General features: G+C 39.5%; 1 protein-coding gene across 1 annotated transcript in view; it reads left to right on the top strand.

The window, feature by feature from the left end:
• FLT1 (fms related receptor tyrosine kinase 1) overlaps positions 1-20,203 on the top strand; it is a 188,434-nt gene that overhangs the window by 122,803 nt on the left and 45,428 nt on the right. Inside the window, exon 15 of the mRNA XM_045844753.1 lies at positions 10,526-10,657. Within this exon, the coding sequence (XP_045700709.1) occupies positions 10,526-10,657 (132 nt within the window). The remainder of the gene's footprint in view (positions 1-10,525; positions 10,658-20,203) is intronic.

Here is a 20,203-nt window from a genome sequence, read left to right as displayed (position 1 = left end):
GCCACAAAACAAGTCTCAATAAATTTAAGAATATTGAAATCATCTCAAGTATCTTCTCTTACTGCAATGATATAAAACTAAAAATCAATTACAAGAATAACTGATAAACACACAAACAATGAAATCAAGGAAGAAATCAAATGCAAATTAAAACACAGTGACCCAAAATCTATGGGACAGCAAAAGCAGTCCAAAGAGGAAAATTCATAGCAATACAAGGCTACCTCAAGAAACAAGAAGAGTCTCAAACAATCTAACCTTACACCTGAAGAGACTAGGAAAAAAAAACCAACAAAACCCAAAATAAGGAGAAAGAAGGAAATAATAAAGATCAGAGCAGAAATTTTTTTAAAATAGGGTTTAAAAATACAAAACATTAATGAAACCAAGAGCTGATTTTATTTTTTTTAACCCTCACCTGAGGACATGCTTATTGATTATAGAGAGAGAGGAAGGAAGGGAGAGAGAGAGGAAGAGGAACACCAATATGAGAGAGAAACATCAAGTGGTTGCCTCTTGTACACTCTCTGACTGGGGATAAAACCAGCAACCAAGGTTTGTGCCCTGACCAGGAATCAAACCTACAACCTTCTGGTTTACAGGATGACACTCCAACCAACTGAACCACACTGACCAGGGCCAAGAGCTGGTTCTTTGAAAAGATAAACAAGATTGATATTCCTTTAACTGGACTCCTCAAGAAAAAAGAGAAAGGACCCAAACAAATAAAATCAGAAATGAAAAATAACAGCAACCAAAACCACAGCAATACAAAGAATTATTTAAAAATGCTACAAACAATTATATGCCAGCAAATTAGACAATGTGGAAGAAATGAGTAAATTTCTAGAAACACAATCTTCTAAACATACAATCTTCTAAAACTGAATCAAGAAGAAACTGAAAATCTGAATGGATTACTTTAGAGAAAATCAAATCAGTAATCAAAACAACTTCAAACAAAAAATTCCTGGACCAAATAGCATCACAGGTAACTTTTTACCAAGCATTCAAAAAAGAATTAACACCTATCCCTCTCTAACTATCCTAAAATAGTCAAAAGGAGATAAGGCTCCCAAGCTCATTTTATGAGGCTGTCATTATCCTGATTCCAAAGCCAGGAAAAGACATTGCAAAAAAAGAAACAAGAAAGAAAGAAAAAAGAAAAGAAAGTTATAGGCCAATATACCTGGTGAATGTAGATGTAAAAATCCTCAACAAAATATTAGCAAACCAAATTCAGCAATATCTTAAAAAGATCATGCACCATGATCAAGTGGGATGTATTCCTGGAACGCAAGTTAGGTCCAAGGTCTGCAAATCACTTAATATGATACACCATATCAACAAAATGAAGAATAAAAATTATATCATATCAAAACCCAGTCAAATGGGTTTTTTAATAGGTTTCATCTTAAATGGGTTTTAATCATAGATATAAACCCATTTGTGTTAAAAATTCTCAACAAAATGGGAACAGAGGGAACACACCTCGACATAATTAAAGCTACATATGATAAACCCACACTAACATACTCAATGGGAAAAGGCTAAAAGTGTTTTCCTTAAGAAACAAGACAAGGTTATCTACTTTCACCACCTTTATTCAACAGTATTAGAAGTCCTACCTACAGAAATCAGACAAGAAAAAAATAAAATATCCCAATTGGCAATGAAGAAGTAAAACTCATTATTTGCAGATGACATGATACTGCAGAGAACCCTAAAGATTCCATCCAAAAACTATTGGAACTGATAAATGTAAAGTAGCAGGATACAAAATTAATATTCAGATCAGTGGCATTTGTATATATGAATACTGTACTCAGAAAGAAAAATTAAGAAAATAATCCATTTATAATTGTATCAGAAAAATACCTAGAAAATATTTACAAAGTAAGTAAAAGACCTGTATTTGGAAAATTTTAAGACATTGAAGAAAGAACTTGAAGATACAAATAAATGGAAACATATACCATGCTCATGGGTAGGAAGAATTAACATCATTAAAATATCCATACTACCCAAAGAAATCTATAGATCCAATGTAATTCCTATCAAAATACCAATGGTATTCTCACAGGGTTAGGACAAATAACCCTCAAATTTATGTGGAACTACAAAATACCTTGAATATCCACAGCAATCTTGAGGAAGAAAAACAAAGTTGGAGGTATCACACTACCTGGTATCAAACTATATTACAAGGCCATGGTAATCAAAACAGCATGGTATTTGCACAAAAGCAGACATATAGATCAATGGAACAGAATAGAGAGCCCAGAAATAAATCAATGTCTATATTGTCAATTAATATATGGTAAAGGAGGCAAGAATCTACAATAGGAAAATGACATTCTATTCAACGAATGGTACTGGGAAAATTGGAACAATACATGCAAAAAAAAAAAAATGAAACTACAGTACCTTCTTACACCATGAACAAGAATAAACCAAAATGGGTTAGAGACTTAAATGTGAGGATCAAAACCACAAAACTCCTAGAAGAAGACACAGTAAAATCTCTGACATTTCTCTTAGTAATATTTCTTCTGATATACTTCCTCAGACAAGAAAAACAAAAGAAGAAAATAAACAAATGGAACTACATCAAACTAAAAAGGTTTTGTAGAGCAAAGGACCATCAATAAAATGAAAACACAATGTACTAAATGGCAGAAAATAATTGCCAATGACACATCTAATGGAGGGTTAATATCCAAAATTTATAAAGACCTCATATGACTTACCCTGGCTGGTGTGGCTCAGTGGATTGAGCACTGGCCTGTGAACCAAAGGGTCGCCAGTTCAATTCCCAGTCAGGGCACATGCCTGGGTCATGGGACAGTTCCCCAGTAGGGGGAACTTGAGAGGCAACCACACATTGATGTTTCTCTCCCTCTTTCTTGCTCCCTTCCCCTCTCTAAAAATAAATACATAAAATCTTTTTTTTTAAGAACTCATATAACTCAACACCAAAAAGATCCAATTAAAATATGGTCAGACAACCTGAATAGATACTTCTCTAAAGAAGACATCCAGATGGCCAATAGACATATGAAAAGATGTTCAATGTCACTAATCATAAGAGAAATGCAAATTAAAACCAAAATAAGATACTATCTCACACCTGTCAGAACAACTATCATCAATAAATCAACAAACAACCAGTGTTGGCAAGAATGTGGAAATAAGGGAACTCCCACTGTTGGTGGGATTGTAAATTGGTGCAGCCATTATGGAAAACAGTATGGAGGTTTCTTTAAAAATTAAAATAAAACTACCCTCTATTGCGCTTCTGGGTATATATCCAAAGAAACCCAAACCACTAATTCAAAAAGATATATGCACACTTACGTTCATTGTAGTGTTATTTACAATAGCCAAGATATGGAAGCAGCCCTAGTGCCCATCAATAGATGAGTGAATGAACAAGGGGTGGTACATATATCCAATGGAATATTACTTGGCCATAAAAATGAATAAAACCTTACCATTTGCAACAACATGGATAGACCTAAAGGGTATCATGCTAAGTGAATTAAGTCAGACAAATATCACTGATTTTACTTAAATGTGAAATCTAAAGAACAAAATAATGAACAAACAAAACAGAAACAGACTTATAGATATAGAGAACAAACTGAGGGTTGCTAGGTGGGAGGGGTTGGGGGAATGGGTGAAAAAGGTAAAGGGATTAAAAAGTATAAATTGGTAGTTACAAAATAGTCATGGGGATATAAAGTATAGCATAAGGAATATAGTCAATAATATTGTATTAACTATGTATGGTGTGTACTAGAATTATTGGGAGGATCTCTTTGTAAATTATATAACTGTCTAACCACTATGCTATACACCTAAAACTAATAGGAAATAATATTGAATGTCAACTGTAACTGAAAAATACAATTAAAGTAAATAAAAAACAAACTTACAAGGGACAGCTCCAGGATATATTGTTAATTATAAAGATATTAATTATAATTTACTTACATATATTTTTACAATTATGAAAATATGTTATTCATGTAAATGTTAGTGTTTTTTTTTAAATCTGATAATGACAAGTATTGGTAAGTATGTGAGGAAACGTGAGCTCTTACTCATTACTGGTTAAAGTATAAACTGGTATCTTTTCAAAAATAATTTTGCAATACTTGGTAGAGTTGAAATTGGGATTAGCTTGTAACCCAGCAAAAGGTGATATATATAATTATGTACACATAGCTGTATCAGATGTGCATTGTAGCCTTCTCTGTAGTAGCAAACACAATCAAAACTACCTATCTATTGTACAGTAAAGAAGTAGATTTAAAAAAAAAACAACAACATTGTGGCTTCTTTATACAATGGAATACAACACAGTTAAAAATGAACTCTGTCTTATAGTAACTCCTTTGTAGGTAACTCTTTTCTGTCTTCTTGCTGCTTTTAAGATTCTCTCCTTATCTTTAATCTTGGGTAATTTAATTATGATGTGTCTTGGTGTATTCCTCTTTGGGTCCAACTTCTTTGGGACTCTCTGAGCTTCCTGGACTTGTATGTCTATTTCCTTTGCCAGACTGAGGAAGTTTTCCTTCATTATTTTTTCAAATAAGTTTTCAATTTCTTGCTCTTCCTCTTCTCCTTCTGGCACCCCTATGATTTGGATGTTGGAATGTTTAAAGTTATCCCAGAGGTTCCTAAGCCTCTCAAAAGAAACCTTGCAGGCAAGAAGGGGCTGGAAAGAAGTATTCCAAGTCATGAAAGGCAAGGACTTACATCTAAGATGACTCTATCCAGCAAAGCTATCATTTAAAATGGAAGGGGAGATAAAGTGCTTCCCAGATAAGGTCAAGTTAAAGTTCAGCATCACCAAACTCTTATTATGTGAAATGTTAAAGGGGCTTATCTAATAAAAAGAAGATCAAAACTATGAACAGTAAAATGACAGCAAACTCATAACTATCAGCAACTGAACCTAAAAAAAAAACAACAGAAACAAACTAATCAAACAACTGGAACAAGAACAGAATCACAGACATATGACCACATCTCAAGTGTTATCAGTAGGGAGGGAGCAGGGGGAGAATGGGTGAAAAGGTACAGGGAATAAGAAGCATAATTGGTAGGCACCAAATAGACAGGGGGAGTCTTAAGAACAGTACACGAAATGGAGAAGCCAAAGAACTTATATGTACATCCCATGGACATGAACTAAGTAGGGGAATGCTGGAGAGAATGGGGATACTGGGTGGAGGGGGATAAAGGGGAGAAAAAAATGGGACAACTATAATATCAAATCAATAAAGTATACTTAAAAATGAATTCCATCTACATTTATCAACAAGGATAAATATTAAAATGTTGAATTAGGTAAAAACAAGTTGAAAAATTATGCATGCTGTATAATATTTTTATTCAGAATTTTTAAACCCACAAAAGATTTTATAGCCTATAGAGATACATATCCTATGTAGGAAAGGCACGAAAACATTAATGAGAATGACATGCACCAACTTCAGGACAGTGGTGCCTCTGGAAAGAGGGAGCAGAAAAGGATAAGCTGCATGTTTTATTCATATGAAAGAGATGGGTCTAGAGCAAATATGGCAAAATATTTACATCTGATTATCTTAATGGTGGTACATGGGTCGTATTTTTAATGTACTTTTTAAAATTAATCACAATGAAAAAATGAATGAAAAAGAGAGAACTCATTTTAAAAAATGAGTTCCTCCATAGAACAGAGCCTGTATCACAGGAATTGGGTAATAGAAAGTGAGGAATAATAGGTTAAGGCATTAAAGAAGGAGACAACTCTCCAATAAATATGGGCAGAAGATTTGAATTATGAGCAAAATATAATAAAGGCAGTAGCTGGCCTGTTTTTTGTGAGAAGGGAAATAAATAACAAGAGTAGCGAATGAGATTTTTGAGTGGCGTATCTGATGGGGGCCATCAATGTCTGCTATTTGTTATGGTGCAATGTGAGAGCAAGTCAGAAAGAAGAGCTTTGCTTGTTGATGTGGGATGCCCTCTCACCCCATCTCCTCTTCTCCATGTGATGGAAAGAGGAAACTGTGCCAGATGATGTTAGCTTATCAGCGTTCTTGGCACTATTCCTCTCTCCTTTACAACCACACATTTGTCTCTTTGGCTGGAATCCAAGTCCTTTGGCTGTATTTGTTCATGGTGTTGGCCTTAAATTGGGATTTGAGTGATAGAAAAAGTGGTCGAGGCTCAGGTCTGCTGCAAGAGATGATTAAGGGTAACAAGATAGCTGCATTATAAACATTCATTGCCCCTGACCACCTATTATCCAAGTATACTTTTACTTTCTGTGATTACCACTTATATCTTCATCTTTTCAAAGCTTCAAAGCTTCACTAATATGATTTTAATTGACCTCATAACAATACCATGAAATGGGCAAAGCTGATATAATTCTCATTTAGCAGATGGGGAAACACCCTCAAAGAGATTAAATGGGTTAGCCAAGGTTACAAGAGGAAACTCTCACTTTTTCCCTGTCTTCTAGGCTTAGGACACTGAAACCCTGTAAAACTCACCTCCTTCTGTTCCTATATCCAGTGAAGCACTAATTCCTATAGATCGTTTCTACAAAGTGTCCATTTCCATTTCTCTTCTCTGCTTCCTTCCCCACCCTCCAGGTTTGGGTCCTCATCTTCCCCTGCCTGGATTACATCTGCTGGGCTGGCCTTCCAGACGCCACGTTTTCCTCATTTTTCTTCATACTGCATTCTCCTTCTAGACTAAACTTCCTTAAACATTGCCTTCACATGTCATTTCCCTGCTCAAAAATCTTTGTGACCCTCTCTTTCCTTCTACATAGAATGGGAACTAGTCAGCCAGGATTTCAGAGCTCTCCTTAGTATGAACTCACCTTTTCAACTACTCAAAACCAGTACTTTAAAAGTAAACATGGCTACCAAACATATGAAAGAATGTGCAAAGAAATAAAAATTAAAATGACTGTGATCTTCATCTATCAAATAAGCAAAGTTTTTTTTGTATTTTAGGTGATACTGCTCAGTACTGGCAGGAGAGTGATAAAATAGTCTCTTATCCTCTGCTATTGAAGTGTTAATTGGTATGATCTTTTTGGAAGACGTTTTGGTTATATGAATTAAGAGTTTTTGACCTAATCTGTTTCTGGAAATCTATGCTAAGGAAATAATCTGAAATATCCAAAAAACCTTTATGCCTAAAGACATTAACTGCATTATTATTTATATTTATGAGCAATTAGATATATAACCTAATGCCACTGATAGACTACACACACCTAATGAATGATTATACTAAAAGTACATAAGAGCATGGGGGAATACTTATGCTTAATATTGGGGAAGGGGGAATTAGTATTTTATAATTAGAAGAAGTCTTACATTTCAGTGCTGAATTTGTTTACTTTCTTTCCCAGCACAATATTTCACACCTTTTTCTCTCTCTTCACAACTCCAAAATTTCCTCCTCTTCCTGAATTTAAAAAGATGAGTACCACTTATTTATTAAAAATATATATCGCCAAATTATCCAGTTTACCTCTCCCATTATACTCTGCCATCCTTCCTGTTAAAATGAATTAACTATCTCCTACCTAAGGCCAGTTTGGCCACAGAATTCCATTCCTTCTCACTTCAGAAATTTTACTCCTGGCATTCACATTCATTCATATTTATTCTCTCTCTCTCTCTCTCTCTCTCTCTCTCTCTCTCTCTCTCTCTCTCTCTCTCTCTCTCTCATTTTTCCTATTAGCACAAGAGCATGATATAAAATTTCACATTTCAAAAAAGAATTCAGTCTTTGGGCTCATGTTGTTCTCCAGCTACCTCTTTGAAAGTAATTTCTAGTTCATTATCTCCTATTCTCTAAGTTACATTAATCATGCTTTTGATCCCAAACTTCACTGGAATGGCTCATTGTCAAATCCAGTGGCCAGCTGTCTCCCTTCGCAATAGTCTCGCAGCAGTATTGCATGGAGCTAACCACTCTGTCCTTGTGAACTCTTTCCTCGGGTTCTGAGCATCCCGCTCTTCTGTTTTCTCCCCAGCTCAGAGCCTACTCCTTTTTGGCCTCTGTTGCTGTTTCCTCTTCCTCTAAGTTCTTACTGCTAAGCCTTCATATCTGCTCTCTTCTCTATTTGGACTCATGTCTGATGAGGTTTATTTCTGTCCCCAGGGCTTGACGCGCCTTCTGTACGTTGATTCCGTGTAGCTGTCTCTACTCCCAATCTCCTGCCTGATCTCTCAGTTAAACCTCATTCTGGATGTGCAATAGGCACACCAGTCTTACCATGTGTGAAACAGAACTCTTGATTTTCCTCCCTTGAACCTGTTCCCCCACAGGAAAGGTACCACTATTCTCTCCCAGGTATTCAAATCATTCACTTTCATCGCTCCTTTTCATGTATCATATACTAACCCATAAGTGAGCTGATTGGTTCTGCCTTTGCAAATATCCCCAAAGCCAACATTTCTTACAACTTCCAACACAGTCACTCCAGGAAAAAGCCACGTATCTTTCATGGACTGTTTCAGTAGCTAGCCAACTGCTCTCACTGTTTCCTCCCTGGTCCCCCTACAGTGTTGTAACCCTCCACTGGCTTCTTCTGTGCTTAGAAAAAACCCAAAATCTTTACCATGGCCTGTGGGTACTGCCTTTGCTCTCATCTCTCCTGGTGCTCACTCTACCCTAGTCGCAATGGTCTTTTCACTATTCCTTAAACTCATTCTTGCCCCAGGGACTTCATGCCTAAAGTGCCCTTTTCCAGATCTTCAAACGGCTCATTCTTTCCCATCTTTCTAGTATCTGCTCAAACATCATTTCCTCCGAGAGCCTTCCCAAAACACCCTATATAAGCTTCCTAACCCTCCTTCACCCACAATCCCCTTAATCAGGCTTTCTTCTCAGACTTTTTAGCTGCTTGATATTACATTATTTATTTATAGTTCTCTAAAACTATAACTTAAGCTCTTTGTAGACAAATATTTATTTGCCTTGCTTATTATTATATCACCAGCCTCTAGAATACTGTCCAGTAATGCTAGGAGCTCAAAAATATTTATTATGTGAACAAACAAACAGTTTACAAAAAAGTCCACTTAAAAGACTAAAGAAAAAATATCAGAGATAAGAGTATAGGTTTTTTCTTTCACATATTCTTTATGTTTTCCAAGATTTCTCAAATTTTCTATATTGAATATATTATAATCAGAGAGACTACAAACTATTTAAACTAACAAAATATACCCTGCAGTCCTGTCAGGCCCATTTTGTCACTGTGCCAGCACAAGCACTCACCGGATACTCATTTCAGCATCACGCCTTCTCTGCAGCCTCCCTTTCTCCCTTCACCTCTGCTAACCCTTCAAATCTCAGTTCAAGGCCCGCCTCCTCCATTTCTCTCTCCATGCTGCCTTCCCTGAGTATTCCTAGTCTTACCGAACTCACCCCCCACCCCCACCCTAGGCTTTGTGTTTAATTGTGTATGCTGTGCTACATTTATTCATTCTCATTCATTAACCATTTTTGTTTGTTGGTATAGCTGTGTGTCAGATATATATATGTGTGTGTGTGTGTGTGTGTGTGTGTGTTTGGTATGAGTTAATTTTCCCTTCTCAGCAGGTGTTGTCTTAGCCTGGCTCTCTCTCTTCCCTCCCCCCACCTCCAGTCTCTACCATGGGCTAATGGCAGAGTAAGCACTCAATAAATACATGGTGATAGCACTTGGCATTGAAGCTACTGGGTCTCAAGCCGGGATCTGAAGATTCCTGATGCTCCTGTCATGACACCCTGCTCTGTAGTGGTACTTAAGCTTATATTTACTTACTATATGCCGTACACTTGCCTTCATTTTCCTATTTATCGAGTAGGAACCACTTTCATATTCATCTTAAGACTGAAGTAACTGAAACCTAGAAAGGTTAAGTAACTTGCTGAAAGTGACAAAGCTTGAAGCAGTAAGGTCTAGATTAAACATAGCCCAAGATCTCTACCCCTATGACAAACGACGCCTGATTTCCTTCGACCCAAGTGCCACAAATGTGCGTTCAGTCCAGCTGTATGCTCTTGGTCAAGTTGCTTAACTCACCAAACCTCAGTTTCCACGTTCATAAAATGGAGACCATGCCTCACAGATGGTTCTAAACCCAAGATAGTGTCTCGCATAATGCCCAGAATGCAGCAGACCCTGAGCGAATGGTAGTTATCATTATTAGGTATGCTACCTCCTTGATATTTGCTCTTCAAATGAGATTTGCCCATCTCATTTCTTTCGTACAGTGAAAGGCCTTGGTCAGACGCATCCCCAAAGCTGGGGGTCAGAGTGCTGCTGGGTGGTGAAGGTGCTATTAAAGAGCCTGGATCAGAGAAAACAAATAAGCAGTCCTGCCCCAGGTTAGCCCAAGCTCGGATTTCCTTGTCTGAATGCATAGTGATAGGAATGGGTTGTGTTACCAAAGGAGCTGTTTATGTTTGTCATCCAGGCCCACTAATCCAAACATCTCTCACTCCTTAGGAATTATTTTAGGACCAGGAAGCAGCACGCTGTTTATTGAAAGAGTCACAGAAGAGGATGAAGGCTTCTATCACTGCAAAGCCACCAACCAGAGGGGGTCCGTGGAAAGTTCAGCATACCTCACTGTTCAAGGTAAACAGCTGCTTTAGAGAGCAACCAGAAACTGTTCAGACATCTATTTCCCTGTTTGTTTAACTTTTCACCTCCCAGTCTCCTGTTGCCCCTCCCATCTGTGCCTTTCCCTGACCTCCTGCCCTTCCCCCTATCCCTCTGGGAAGAGCTTGTCTGGCTCCACTTGGCAAGACGGAAGGTGAGGACATGGGCTGGCTGCCCTAGAGAGCCATCAGAACAGAGTCTTCGTGAGGGGAGCAGCTCCCAGAAGAAAACCAGCTGCTGCCAGTGTGATGACATTGACCCACAGAGGATGACTGAGTGGCCACACCTGTGAGAAGGAGATCCAAAAAGGAAGATGGGTGTAGATGGGAATAGAAACACGACACACTGGAAATTGTTCATTTTTTCCCATTTCTAATTTCCGTGAGTTAGACATATCTTCCAAATTTTTCACAAGGCGGTTTTTAACATGAAGTAGGCAGCAAAATATTATCAGAGAGAAGCAACACAATAAACAGACCACCTTTAAGACCACCTGGAAAATACTCCAAGTGCTTCTACTTTATGGTCTTCAGATAGTTTGTTGAGCAGCAAAATCCAAAGAGGCCTCATCCCACCCGGAGCTGTGGCCATGTGGCTTCCATTTAGAAAATAGTTTAGACCTCAGCTTCAATTCTCCAGTGCCAAGAATCACCCAAAACATAACAGTTAGAGCATCATAAAATATTAAATTGGCAGCTAAATATTAAATATTAAATTAGATATTAGATGTAAATATCTATAGTACACTGAGGTTTTACACGAAAAGAAAGAATTTGTTCAGTAGCCTATTTCCAAATGCTCCCCAGACTTCAGAACATGTAAGGAGAAGGCAATATACACCTGTTCCTCTGCCCTAGAAATTTTCAGTGCTTAGAGATTGTAACTGAGAATTCAGAATCCTTTAAAAGAGAACAGTATCCCCACACTTTTACAAGGAAATGATTTTAGAGGCTCTCTTAGCAAATCTGAAAGTACTCTCCCACAAATTTAGGCTTTCAGAGGAAGCCGAGGTAGCATTCCCAAATACTTCTAGTGATGGTCCTATTTGTCTCCCAGGTAACCCTTGTTTTAAAGTATTGTTTCAACTTTTCTGCTTATACAGGGAGAAAATGATGTATTAGGTGTGAATCTCTCGTTAGTGCCTCATTCTTCAAAGGGCTGTTAAGTTATCTCTTAACAAGAACCCCAGATGTGACTCTCAGAGAGGAGCTGCACTGGGGCACAGAGGGACCTGCATCTGAGCGAGGGGTAGCAAGGAAGACTCCTAATGCTCAGTCCAGAAGGCATTTTCCCCCATATCCTCACAGCAACCCTGCAAGATACTTGGAGCAGTTCTTATAAACCCAGAGAGGAATGAAATGGTTAGCTATAGCTAGGAATGGCAAATGGGCGCTGACTCACTCCAACCCACCACATAGCTGCTCTCCCTTCCCAGGTATCTGTACCCACTTCTGTCTGAATGTGGGTCAAAAATGGCCGTGAACACAGCCTGTGAAGTCTTTTGTCCAGGCTCCTCCCTGTTTCATTGACATGTTCCTTACCCTCCAGGATGGTTTAGGTGCATTCTACCTGGTAATGTCCTCCAAGATGAACAGCTGAGTCAGACGTTGTCTCCTCATTTTCTTCTCTGCTCTCCCACACCATGGTTCCTAGGTCTTTAGTCAGGCTCATTTTATTCTGCATTCTGTTATTATTTAATTATTGATATGCTTTTCTTCCCTACTGAATAATGAACTGTGTCTGACATATTGTTGTATCCCATACCCATACCCAGCACTTAGCAAGAGACTAATATTTATTTAGTCCAAAGAAGTATTATAGTATTATCTTCAGGCTACAGATAGGAAGAAAGAGACTCAAAGGGGTTAAATTACTTGACCAAAGCTGCACAAAGAATAGGTAGTGAGGCTAAGACCTGAGCTCACGTCTTTGGAAACTGTCAGTTTCCATCCTCCCTCCGTTCTTCTCGTTCCTGAGTTGTCTTGGGAATTGTCTGCAAGGCCTTAGCATAAAATTGAGTTTTTAGACTCAGTTATCCTCTTATTTGGCTTTCTCTCTACCTGCTTTTAGATCTCCTACACTGATTCTTTTTCCCACTAATGTTATGCTTTCCTGAAAAGTCAGACAGGAATACTGCTGTCACTGGTAAGTTCTGACAGTTTCTAACAGCCTATATCATTTTCTGTTGAGCAAAGGGGAAGTAACCATTACTTGAATTGCCCATATCAGCTGCCATTGCAGATGTTCTGATCCCCTATCATCTCTCGACATCATATCTTAGCCTCCCAAGCAGCCTATCTACTCCTCTTACCCTCCAACGTACTCCCAAATCTACAGCGACCTTTTTGAATGAGTAACCTAGGACATGTTACTTCCCTGCTTCAAAAGCTGCAGAGGTTCCCAAACGCCTGTTCCCCTCACCAGGCACACAGGTCCTCCATGGTCTGCTCTCCATCCTCATCCTCACCCACATCCCTCCCACGCCCAGCACTGCAGCTGGCCTGCACTGCTTGTGATCCAGCGTGCACACTGTGCTCCTTTTAGTCTTCTGCCTTTACATTTTTCTTTTGCCTGAAGAGGCTTCCTTCCCATCTTCCCCCTGCCCCAGACAATCCCACTCATCTATTAAAATTCACTTTCTCTACACCTGACTACCTGTCACACCATCATGGGCCCTTCCATGCTCCCATGGCACTTGACATGCACCTTTACTACAGTGCTTATCATTGCCTATTATTCACTTGGCTATCCCAAAGCAGTTGATAAGTGTTTGTTGGATTTATCTATTTAGAAAACCACCACTGAATATCTGAAAAACAATATATTGTTTAGGGCAATAGAGATAAGCCAAATTCAGTTTGTTGTTAACTCAACACATTCATTTGCCCAGGATTATGCAGGCTGTGGAAGTGTAAGCCATGACCAACTTCAATGGGCTTTGAGGACCTAGTTGGAAGGAGAGTAAGGTGCATGTGAAACAATTAGAACCAGTTCAATAAACACTCTGATTGCTTCTTAAAGGTAAAGTAGAAATACTAGTTTGTATAAAACAAGACTACATAATGCCGCTAATAGGGGCTCAAGATGTTCATAGGAGCAAGAAAGGACATGGTGACTTGACCTCTGAGGAGGCCTTGTAGGATATTGGATTGGCAAGGTGAATGAGTCAGGAGAAAAGCAGCAAGTTATGAAGCAACTTTGGACTTTCTACACTGATATCTTCTTTGGTAATTACAGAGTCTAAATAATTCTATACATTTCCTATTGTCCAGTCCATTGAACTTCATGAGGAATCTGTGGTTTTGATCCATGACCTCTTTTCCCTCATGCAGCATTAACTTCTGCCATCAATCAGAGAAATGGTGGAGTTTGCAGCACAGCCACGGATGCTCCATACACCCTTGCTTTTACTGGCCGCTGCCCAGCTGCCATGCTTTTCAGTTCTTGTATCTGCTTTTCATAGTGTTTCCACCTTCTCGCTTGCTCCCTTTTGTACTTTTTTAGAGTGATGACTGTATCCAAACTCTCCGTTCAACTGTTGTGGTTAGCTGAGAAAACAGATGACCTGCTCTGCAATCATCACACCTGAGACATCACATCCATCTGTAACAGAAGCATAAATTAGTGGTACCATAGTCCTAATACGGTAATGATAAAACAGTACAAGGAAATGAGAATGTTTACTCTAAAAATTAGACAACCTAGGCTGATTGTTTTCTTCAAATATTTAAAGGCTTTCAGATCAAGGAGACATTTAACTCATTCTTTGACACAGAGAAGGAGAGAACCAAGGTAGGAGATGGTGGTGAGGTTTCAAGGAGGCAGGTTTCAGCTCCATTTAAGGATAACTATCATTTTCAGTAGGAAAACTTTTTGAAAGTTGATATTATATGACTCCTATGAGTTATATGCCATCTTAAATTAAAATACTTTGGGTTCACTGAATAAAAATTTGATCTTTGAATGCTGTTCAGAACAATAGAATGCAGTACCTGCTTACTAATTTTATCTCTGAAATTAGATTCCTGCCCTAGAGTCTAAAGCACTATTCTCCTCACTCCAGTGGCTGTGAAACATTCCCTGGCTTTAGCCTGATTTCCTAATATATGCAAATTGTCCCTTCCCACTGACCTATCTTGTCAGGTTGAGTTTAGGAAATGAAACCAGGCGAGTAAGTTGTGTCTGTGGTTATGTTTAACAGATTTAAAGAGGTTCGTGAATTAGCCAGGAAGGAAACTGTCTGCTCTTTTTATTTCCTTTGAAACACGATTCTTATACTCAGAGATAAAACAATGTGTTATTTTTGTATCTGAAAAGGATGAGTGGACTGTGGAGTCAAAGGAGCTTCTTTAAATAATCATGACTCTTGTTTGGCTTGGACCGCACACCCGCGCAGGAGCGAGCGAGCGCACGTGGACCTCTTGCAGGGGAAGTTCTAACATTAAAAACAACAACAAAACTGTTACTAACCAAAATAATTCCCGAACTTAACACAGCCTTCAATAGCCGGTGGAGTTCAATGGACTGTTGCGATGAGAGTGTGGTGCATTTGCATTCAAGGACGTAAGATAAAACTCTATTTTATAATTATTATGGGAAGTGTAATAGTTACAATATGTATAGATACATTCCTGTAACAGATTTAGGCCTTGCTATTGCAATGCTATTTCAATAGTGTTTATAATTACACAGGAGAAAACAACATGAAGAAGAACTACCCTTTTAAACATTTTTTTAGGATGACTGATGGATACAAAAGGGTGATGGCCTCAGGGCCCGGCAGGTCTCCCTGCTCAAAATGGCATTAAAGGTGTGATTTATAAATTGTGTGCCACAGTGACTGCACATCAACACATTTCAGAAAAGGACTCATACAGCAGAAAGTACACACTATGTCCTTTCATAAAATTCCAAGAGTAAAGAACAGGAACAGATCAAAACAAAACTCCTTTATCTTACCCTGACCAGCTTTCAGTCGTTGTTTCTCCCCCAATTCCTGGCTGTCCTCCGCGTTAGCCCCTTTCTTCATGAATCATGTCCCCACATTCACCCCACGGCTCTCCGACACTAGGAAGGATGTGATGAACTAATCCAGGCGATGATGTTGGTGATTGATATTACTCCTCTCATGGGTGTTGGCAATGCAAAAGGGTTTCCCAAGGAGAGGATAGTGCTCACAACAGAGAGCTGAATTGGCTGCCGCTATTTTGCACAGGACGGCCAGGGGACAGGACTTCTGCCTTTGGGCACAAATCCACAATGACATAAAGCTGGACTTGAACAAGAATTCAAAAAATGGTGATGGAATTCATTCAGTTATGTTTATGGAACATGTAGTACACTTTTTAAAGCACATAACATGCATTAACCTCTTTAACTTTTGCAGAAATCCAATGAGGATTTTTTTTCCATTTACAAGTGAGAATCTGAGGCTCAGAGGGGTTTAGAACTTTGTCCCAAGTTCCTAAGCTAGGGTGTGGCAGAGCTGAGAACTGGATCCATGTTTAACCATTCTGCACTATTGCCTCTCAGCTCTAAGGCAGGAGAGCCATGAGGGGAAGAGGACCCACTCTAAAGCGAGGTGTGTCACTGCTCATGAGCTGTGTAACACTGGGCCAGTTACTTACCATATTTTTTGGACCATAAGATGCACCTAGGTTTTAAAGGAGGAAAATAGGAAATAAATTTTTGAAGCAAAAAATGTGGTAAAATATTTAATAACATAAATAACATAATATTTCACCAATGTAAATGTAAACAGAACTCAACAGCAGCATTAACAATCATTATTCCTCCCAAATTTGGGGGGAGAGAAAAAAAGTGCATGTTATAGTCTGAAAAATATGGTACCTTCCTGGTGCTTCAGTATGCTCACCTACAAAATGTATGTTGATAGTGGTACTCCAACTTATAGGGTTGTGGTAAGGATGAGCACATTTAAAACACTATCTAGCACATAATAGAAGCTTTTGAAATATTAATTAACATCATTATTTTTTAATGATACACCAAATCCTATTTCAACAAAACCTTTATACTATGGCTTTCCCAGACTTAACCAGTAAGTCACCAAAATGGTGTTCCAAACCGCAAAATTTCTATTTGACCTAAGGATTTAATTTGCCACAATAAAAGTGTGATATAGAACTGATGGCACATAAGAGAAATTTTAAATATCTTTACCTAAAATTACTCTTGAGCCCTGGCTGGTATGATTCAGTCCACTGAGCACTGGTCTCAGTAGGGGGTGTGTGATAAGCAACCACATATTGATGTTTCTCTTCCTCTCTTAACTCCCTCTCTTCTACTCTAAAATAAATAAAATCTTTAAAATATATATAAATAAATAAAATTACTCTTGAAAATTTACTTCAAATTTAATCTTAATACAGTATCTCCATACATCATTCTCCTTAATAGGGATTCCAAATTGGTGTACATAGATTCCTATAAAGCTTCAAAAATAGTATGAAGACCAATTTTAATATTCCAATAAGCCTTAGAAAAAATTACACCAATGTAGAACCACACATCATATGGGCCTGACATTCCTGAGAGCCTAAGTGAACTCCCAGTCACTGTTAAATCCCACCCACACTTCCGCTGGCCTCCTTTCCCCTGCCACGTGCAGCTGGGCTGTTTCATGCACTGAACTCATCAGCTGTCACCAGCAAGTTGAAGCTGGCTCTAGTCAGGCTAGTGTGTGGATGCTTGACCTCTGAGCAAACATCCAAGAGCTGTATAGGAAGAGATGTTGCTGATTTTAGTCAGTCTACCCAGCCTAAGGTCATCCTGATGGTTACTTTCCAAATAAAGACAGAGATCAAGCTATCAAATGAGAACGAGCATATATACTACATTACATCTTATACAATTCTTATCATAGTATTCAGTGAGCAGGAATACATTAAATAGATCTTTTCCTTTTAATAAATGTTCTTGAAGATGTTTTTAATGAGCTGGTTCTTTAAATGTGTAAGTACACACAAACATATATGGAATTTTGTCTGAGTAAGGACTATGGAATTACTTTGGGGTCAACTTCCTGCCCCATGGAATGCAGCAGGAACGTTCCCACAATGGGAGGGAGCCTCTCTCAGGGCACTCCATGCAGGAGGTGTCCACAGAGGTTTTATGCAGACAGGCCAAGACTCGAGATGCTATCAGCATCTCCAAAGGCCAAAGGCCATTGTGCCCTCAGCAGGTCCCAATCAGATTCCACAAAACTTCCTTGCATCACAAGCAAAGAAGTGTGTGTGCATTTCTCTGCATGTGTGTGCGTGTGTGTACAGCAGCAGCAGACCTGCCCCTGTTGGGGCTAAAATTCAAACTTATATTAACCTGAGCTTAGCATATCCCCATGGAAAGGATGCATACTGAGAAAAAAGGTGGTCATACTTTGAAAGTTCTTCAAGGAGGCTGTTCTCAATCAATCTCACGAGGTTCAGGAAAACAACCCTAAGCTGACTAAGCAGCAAATGGAGCCAAATTCATTTATTCACTTAACCAATACTTGAAGGATGCCTCCTGCATGCCAGGAACTCAATTCTTAATACTGAGAGGTAGCAGTGAACTAGAGGACCACACTCCTACAGTCCGCTTCTGCTGCTTCACCCTGAACCCGGAACATAGTCATCAGTTCAGATATGAGCACCAGACTGAGCTCCAGACCATGCCCTTTCATTCACCACTGTACACCAGCACCCAGAACAGAACCTGGAATATAAGCCGCTTTCCTATATTTACTGGATTAACACACATGAATAAGAATTTGACCCTGAATGCTTTGAAAGCGTCATGAAACTCTTTGGAGACAAAGCAAAACTGTTGCGCGTGGGTCACCGGCCAGCAGTGACCACGGAACGCTGTGGATGGCTCGACGATAAACACGCGAGAAAAAAACATGCACAGAGACAAACTAGTTTCTGTGGGGAAGTAGGGACGAAATGGCCACCCCCCTAGTGGGGAGCGCGCCGATTTACAGTCCATACCTGCTTTTATTGGGCTCATGCTGCATAATAATTCAGGTAAAGTACAGTACTCATTAGGGGAAGTAAGGAACTATAGAAAACAAAGAACTCTGCCGGTCTATTGAGTTGGGGTCAAAGAGCTGTAAGACTGAGGAACAAACTAACTTCCTCCTAAGACCCTTCTCATTCAACTGAGAGCATTCTAAACAAAGGAGGTTTCACAGTAATTTACATGTTCTTTCTTAGGCCTGATCACCCCTGGGAAATCCGCACTTCTCAGTACCGAGCTGTACTACCCTGTCATTGTTTCAGGCTTAGGTGGAGCAAGGGAACTAAGGCCACCGAGAGATAAGGAGATTTTCTCCCAGACGCTGAGAACTCAGGCTATGTCAAAGCCGAGGAGTGAGGGTCCATCACCCCCCTTTTGCTGCAGCCCCCCAAGTCCTTCTTTTGGGGGGGGCCTCCCAAAAGTGATCGTGCCTGGCTTAGGTCGTTCCCCCCGTGGGGAATCTTACCCGTCTTTGGCTAACCGACCAAGCTTTTGGGGTTCAGTTATGAATAAAGCAGCAGAAGCAGCATTCCTGCCAGGAAGACAAGCTTTTGTCTCCTTGCTGGCTCACGGTTCCAAGGGCGTTCCCTTAGCTTTAGCCTAGGCGGGGGTTTCAGCCTCTGATACCAGTCAGGGCGGTTCCCAACACAAAACATTATACATCCACTAGTTCACCCAATCAGATGAGTGGGGATGTACAGATGAATAAGATGTGGCCTCAGCCTCTGGGAAGCTTACAATCTGGTAGAGAAACAGCAAAGGCCAAAGAATAATGACACAGAAGGGCTGGCATATTTAAAAAACTACAAGTATCTTGGTGTGACTGGAGCAAGTGGAAGGTAGCAGGAGATGAAGCTGAAGCAATAGAATAGGTTGGGTATAGAGGATTGAAAGATTTTTTTTTTATCCTGACAGTGACGGAGGGCGAGGTTGGCAAAGATGGAATTTAGATAGAGGAGTGGTAGGATTAAATTTGTGATTTGGGAAGACGACCCTGGCTACAGAGTGGAGGAGAGACTGGGGGAGTTGAGGTCGTTAAGAAGCTAATGCAGGTGTCCAGGTGAGAGCTGAGGAGGCCTTGATTCAGGCAGTGATTGTGAGCAAGAACAGGTGGCGATAACTTCATGAGCCAAAACTTGTGATGGACCGGATGGAGAGAAAATGTCAGTTTCCTCTGCAAACTAAACAATACACTGCAGGGACTATGGCCCACAGAGAGTAGAGGCTGAATGTATACTAGGGAAGAAGGAATTCTAGCTTGAGTATTTGCCATTATTCAGGGCAGAGAACCTTCATACAGATCTCAGATTGTCTGTGGCCTGGTCCTGTCCTAGGTCTTACATTATACTGCCATCAATCCCCTATCATTTCCGAGTTCTGGGTCCTAACTCATACTGTTCCCTCTGCCTTATAATGCCCTCTCCTGTCTGTATCTTCTTAGATCAAGTCCGTTTCAGATGTCACCTCTTCCAAAGAGTGTTAGATTCCCTCAATCTCAGATAC

This window comes from Phyllostomus hastatus, unplaced genomic scaffold (genome assembly GCF_019186645.2).
Source record: "Phyllostomus hastatus isolate PE091 unplaced genomic scaffold, TTU_PhHast_1.1 phas_contig_41, whole genome shotgun sequence".
Lineage (NCBI taxonomy): Eukaryota > Metazoa > Chordata > Mammalia > Chiroptera > Phyllostomidae > Phyllostomus > Phyllostomus hastatus.
This window is presented reverse-complemented; position numbering and strand designations above follow the sequence as displayed.